This window comes from Penaeus japonicus, unplaced genomic scaffold (genome assembly GCF_977035675.1).
Source record: "Penaeus japonicus unplaced genomic scaffold, GWHDUDI00000001_assembly GWHDUDI00000015, whole genome shotgun sequence".
Classification (NCBI taxonomy): Eukaryota; Metazoa; Arthropoda; class Malacostraca; order Decapoda; family Penaeidae; genus Penaeus; species Penaeus japonicus.
Window position 1 is genome coordinate 24,808,424 of NW_028234417.1, and position 7,500 is coordinate 24,815,923.

The 7,500-nt window shown below is 46.0% G+C and overlaps 1 protein-coding gene across 1 annotated transcript in view; it reads left to right on the top strand.

Moving 5' to 3' along the window:
• The window catches only part of LOC122253842 (uncharacterized), a 43,611-nt gene that overhangs the window by 19,288 nt on the left and 16,823 nt on the right, over window positions 1-7,500 (top strand). The window contains exon 5 of the mRNA XM_086544724.1: window positions 5,653-5,918. Coding sequence (XP_086400850.1) covers window positions 5,653-5,918 — 266 coding nt within the window. The remainder of the gene's footprint in view (window positions 1-5,652; window positions 5,919-7,500) is intronic.

Consider the following 7,500-nt stretch of genomic DNA (forward strand, 5'->3'; position numbering starts at 1 on the left):
TACACTCAACCACACTCACTACACACACGAGAACAAGGATTCAAAGCTTACACATGACAGATGCCACAAACAGCCCACCACTCAGCCTCACCCAGACACACACGACTCACACACACAATCTCGTATCAGCACTCACACAACATCACTCATCCTCTCACACACACACGGACACTCTAGGACAACACCACACCTCACCGACATCACGAACATCACAACCCACACACTAGCTCAGCATCAGCACATATCGACACATCGTAAGTCCTCACACAAACAGCTACACAAGCAAACAAACGATAAACACGACACAGCACACACGACACCTCAAACTATGACCACGACACAACGACTCGTCACAATCGACACACAATCACACACACACGACTAGCAGAGGCACGAGCACAACGTCCACAACACACTCCCACTCACACGACACGACGGACACTCACTCACACACTTCACACAACACGACGAACACACAGACACACGCCTACTACGCCACTCTGGAGACTCAGCAGCGCTCCCTCACTCACAAACGCGACACACGTACTCACACACACACTCTCGACTTCAACACTACACACCAGCACTTACAGACACCATGTGACAACTCACTCCCACGAAAACACAGCACACACAGACGTACTAGCACACAGCACACACACCGTCCCAATCTACCACACACACACAGCACACACACACACACACTCGATAGCACGTACCACTCTTCGACACACACATCACACACACACGACTACCGAGTTGCTCAGACTCGCATACACGACACACATCACACACAACACCCAAACAGCACACACACACACTCCAACACAGCGAACACACCATGCACACACACACGCGACTCTCCAATTTCAACTCACACTAGATAAAACAGCACACCAGCACACAGCAAGCACGACACACTACACACCACACACAGCACACACACAGCGAACTGATAACGCACTACTCACAGCGACCCAACACTCCACACCCACGAAACACACCCACAGCTCGACACACTCACATCACACACTTACACACAACGACATACACAAGCCAGCTCCCGCAACAGCTCACCACACACGCGACGACAAGCACTAGCACTTCAAGGTCACACACAGCATCACACACACACTCGTCCTCACACTCACGACACACAAACATCCGAGTACACGAGACACTCTGACCCACACAATCTCACACACACACTACCAGGAAACTACACACAGCTCACGACTCAGCACCCACGACACTAAGTACGACAAACGCTGAACTCACAGCACATAACACACACACCCAGCTCTCAGACACTAACACACAGCTCACACATCACCTCAACTCACACACACGACACACACGCAAAACACACACCTAGCACCTCACACCATGTCACACACTACACACACTCGTAACAGACACTCTCACACGATACCTCTACACACAAGCACACACACACCGACACACCATACACCCACACACTCACACTACGACTCACACTACTCGACACAGCTCCCTCACAAGACACACGACGATACGTACACTACACACAATATCTCACACCGGCCCACGACACACAGCACCACAACTACTACACTCTAACACACAAATCACACACACACTCCAGACAATGACACTCCCACGTGCACGACTCACTACAAGCGACAGCGGGACGAGACGGTACGGACGCCAGCACACAACAGGCCCCTGGACACACCACTACCACACACACAACATAGACACTCGCAACACCACACAACACACAAAACAAAACCTCAATCACACATCACACACTCTCTACGTACTCGACGAGCTCACAACGACACACGCATCTCCCAGACACATACTCACCCACACACACTAACAAGCACTCGACACACACACACACACTCACACACACTCCACACAACACAAAACACTGAAACACAAGACACCCCACACACATAACCTCTTCACAGCACACGACACACGACGAGCGACACACACACTCACACACCCCCCCTCTCAGAAACACACACTCCAACACTCAAACACTCACACCTACGTCCACACACACACACACAGGGTCACACTTCACACACACACGACGAACACAAAAACTACACACCCTCACACAGACACGCACCACACTAGCTACACAGCGGACACACACAAGGCGACACGACTCACTCACACAAACATACGTAGCACACACTAGGAGGCACACACGGTGAGCGACCACACACACACACATCAAACAACCACACTCTCAGGCCACACACACATCGAACCACCACAGGAGATCACACACGCACCCACACACGTCCACACACACATACACATAGACCCACACGACAAACTCGACACACACCTAAATCCCACACACACAACACACACTAATCAACCACACACACCCTGCAGACAAACACAGCACTTGACACTCGTCACTCACCACGCCCACAACACACACTACGTCTCAACACAAGACACACACACACTATCACTCACACACTCAGGCAATGACTCAACACATCCCGTCACACACTCGTTCACACACCACACACGACACCCACACTCTAAATACGCTCCACACACTGCACGCACTCAGCTCATCGCACTTCACCCTCACTTGCAGCACACACACTACACAATATCTACACACGCCGACACAGCTCAACAGCGACACACATCACACACAGCCTATACAGCACACAACTATCGCACCACACACACACACACACACTACTCACGTCTCTCACTCGACTCACCACACACAACTCTTCACAACTTAACACACATAATCCCACACCCTCACGCACACACTACTCAAACAGCACAACGAATCACTCGGCGAACGACACTACACTATCACACACACATACCCATCATGACCAACACTATCACCCAAGCGAGTCCACACACACGGACAATCTTACCACAAACGACACACTGACTACTCACAAACACACACATCAGCACACACACCACTCACACCACACGCGCACAGGCTGTGACACACTACGATCCACACACCGGAGCACTCACCCAACACCACACGCACCCACTCACCCACACACACTCACGACTCTCACAAAACACTCAACACCTACACACAGACCCTTCACACTCACACACACGACTTCACACACACACACTCTCTCCTCCACTACGGACAGCACGACTGCAGAAACAGACACAATCACACTCACACACGTCACTACAAATCACACTCGACAAACTCTCACATCAGCCGCTAGCACACGTGCGCAAGCTAGCACAGCTCGAAGCCAGACTCAGAAACTAAACACACAACAACACAACGTCACACCTACGTCTGCACGACAGCACACACACACACACAGCACACTTCCACACCAGACACTCCACACGCCACAACAGTTACACGTACACACACACAAACACACGACTAACCCACACTCAGATCTACGCTCACAGCAATTCACAACACAAACACTCACACACACTCACCACACACACTACAGAACTACACTCACCACACACAGACACACACTCAAACACACACACACATCAGCATCCACACACTCACACATGACGAGCACAAGACACAACCTCTCACTCACTACACACACTCAGCGACACTTCTCGACTCATTCACGACACATACACCACACACGCCACCCACACACCACACTACACGTCATACGACAAGTAACACACACGACTCCACTCACACGACACACACGCGACACACCACATCTCACGATGCACACACACACACTCTCACACACAAACTTGCCAGGCAGCTTTGACCACACCACACACTAGTCGCACCTCACACTCACACATCACGACTCACACACTCACAGCTTCACTAGACACTTACAAACTAAAACATCTCCCTCACACAGACTACACACACACCACCGACAGACACACACGACGACACCCACTCACCACACACAAACCTCGCATAGCAGACACTCCACACACACACACACACACACTACACACACCCCACTCAACCCTCACACACCCCAACTATCCAAAGGTAGCGGACGATTTAGCGAGCGACGACACCACCTACACACTCACACACACTGCTCAACCCCACACACTCGAACACACACACAACACACACACACACTTCTACAGCTCTCAACTTCACTCGACACACACACAGAACTAATGACCCTGTCACTGGTCGACCTCGCCTCCCTCACAGCACAGAAATCACTCACTCTCACCAACACTAACACACACGAACACACACACACACACACGTCCACACGACTTACAATCTCTAGTCACTCAACAATCACACACACACACACAAACACTCTCTAAATAATAATAAGATAAACACATGCATACTCAGAACGCCACCCTCCCACACAAGACTGACTGTTCCACACTCTCTACTCAATGCTAAACTCACACAACACAACTCGTCGAACACACACTACAGCACAGCACCGACACATGAATGATCAGTCAAACACAAACACACACACTCACGCACGATCACTCCGAAACTCGCACTACCAGCTACACGACACAGACTGACTGACAGACTCTAACCTGCGCCCACACACATAACCAACACACTCGGGTTGACCACACTAGAACTCGTACTCTCACAAAAAACAACACATCACTCACACACTCACTCGACACACTCCATCCTGACACCCCTACTCACGTCACAACACGACAATCACACAAACACTTCACGGCACTCAATCACTGCGACTGCACGCTCACTGCCAGACTGACATGACGACGAGTTACACTAAAGACCAAACTCCTAACTCACATGCACACAATTATGCACTCGACACACACACACTCACTCACACAGAAATCTCACACCCTCCCCCACCTCAAACACTCACGACTCACAAACACACACACTACACGTCACAAGCACACCCACTCAGATACTCACACTCACCACTCTACAGCACACACATCTAACAAACACACTATACTCACATTACTCTCTCACAGACACTCGACGACACCCATCTTCTACCCACACAAAACCACTCTCACACTCACCACACCGCACACAGCACTAACTCGAATCCACTCCACTACAACACAGCCATTCAGCATAAGTCAGCAAGAGTGTCTATTGCCCACACGACCCATCCTCCGCCAACTCTTAATACCCCCCCGAGACCCCAAACCGACATCCATCCTAGACACCACGGCTGCGCTTCCAGCGACAGTTCACAACCTCCTCCACTCAACACCATCCTTTGCAATAGAGGAATCCCGTTAACAACGTGAACCTAATGCGATATCCTCAGCCGGATTAGAGTCACAGACTCCATCCTATATCAAAGTTACCCATCCTTAACACAGAGTAGCTACTTGATAAACCTCTCCCCCACCCATTCCTCTAATATGTAGTGAGAGTGTGAGATGTTGTGTCCAGTGTGGTGTGTGTTCCCGAGTGTGTGTGGTGTATTCGCGCGCCTTGTGTGGTGTGTGGATGATGTGGGTGTGCGTTTGTGCTGTGGAGTGTGTGTGTGTGTGTGTTTGCGTGTGTGTGTGTGTGTGTGTGTGTGTGTGTGTTTGCGTGTGTGTGTGTGTGTGTGTGTGTGTGTGTGTGTGTGTGTGTGCCTGTGTGTGTGTGTGTGTTTCTATATCCCTACCTAAACGTATTCCTTCTCCACCTCCCTCCCGAAGGCTGGTACGACTACATAAGCGGCATTACCGGCGACGAGGCGCCGGAGGAGGAGGTGGAGGACCCCCTCCAGGAAGTGGACTACGACTACGAGCAGGAGACGCAGCAAGGGCAGGAAGAAGAGCAGGAGGAGATAGGATTACCAGACGATGTAGGATGCGGAAGGAAAGTGACCAAGGGGCGTGACGATCTCCTACGCATCATCGGAGGAAGGGAAGCAAGGCGGGGGGCGTGGCCGTGGCAGGTGGCCGTCCTCAACAGGTTTAAGGTTAGAGCTGTGGCCTTCGCCTTGGGTGTCGGGGTTCAGAGGGTATAAGGACGAGGGAATTTCCTTATATGTTTCATGGGGATTGTTGTACCTGGGCGTGGGAACGTTGGGTTGTATGTCTCTTTCGCTGGGTGATTGTTTTTGATGCTATTATTTATAAGAATGGAGAATCTTATATAACTGAATAATTTGTGAAACAGGCTATCTTTATGCGAGTCTGATAGCTCTCAAAGTATCTCGAAAATAAGAATATATATATATATATATATATATATATATATTATATAATAGTATATTAAATAGTTCTAAACCTCAAAGATTCGAATCTAGGATCTTTACAGTCGCACAATCTATATCAGTTCCTTTTGACAAATTATCATTATATATAACGAAACGCGGGTTGTGGACAGCGTAGATTTTTTCCAACATTTCTGGGAGTTCTAAATCCTTATCCCATTTTCTCCGACCGAGCCGACGTCTTCATCGCCTTTTTATTATTCATTAGTTGACATCATTATTCAAAGACCAAGTTCCGAGAAAACTTGAAGAACATTCAACACTACTCTGAACAGCACTCTTAAAGAAAATCAAACGGTACTTCGACATGTCTTCAAAGTTTATCCAAGTTAAGGATTCCCTTTTTTCTCGGGTGTTGAGATGGAAACCATGATGGAGGAGGGAAACAGATGAGCTCCGTCGCCATCCTTTCCTGGCCTCGAACAGAAGGCGATCTGCTGGGCTGTCAGAATATCCTTCTCTTTCCTTGATTATGCTTTCTCTCTCTCGCTCTCTCTCTCTTTCCCTCTCTCTCTCTCTCTCTCTCTCTCTCTTTCTTATATAGTGATAATATAATAGTATAGATAGCAATAGTATAGTATATATATAAAATATATTAGATATAGATAGTGTGGGTGGTGTTTTGTGTGTATATATAAATATATATATATGATATAATATAGTATTTATATATACATATATATCGTAAAGTCATAAATATATATGCATTTATAAATATCTACGGGGGGGGTTGTGAGATATAAATAAAGTTATAATATATATAGTAGTAAATATAGTTATAGTAATATAATAGATAAATATTTTATATATATATACAGTGTAATATATATATATATATATATATATAATATTTATATATGATTTATATATATATATAGTATAATATCTTTTATATATATAATAATATTTATTATTTTATATAGTATATATATACTATATAAATATATATGATATGTGTGTGTAGTAAATAAATATAAAATTATATATATACATATAATATATATAAAATATATATATAAATATAGCTATATACTATATGATCTTAAGATATACGTATATAAACATACTATATATATATATATAATATTCTATAATATTATATATTCTATGTTATATTTTCATAAACATATATATATACCGTCTATTAAGAAACATATAAATATATATGATATAATATTATAAATGATATATATATAAATATAAATATGATCACCCAATATCATATATAAATAACAATATATATTATATAATACATAACAGATCCAAAGATACGACTATATATATT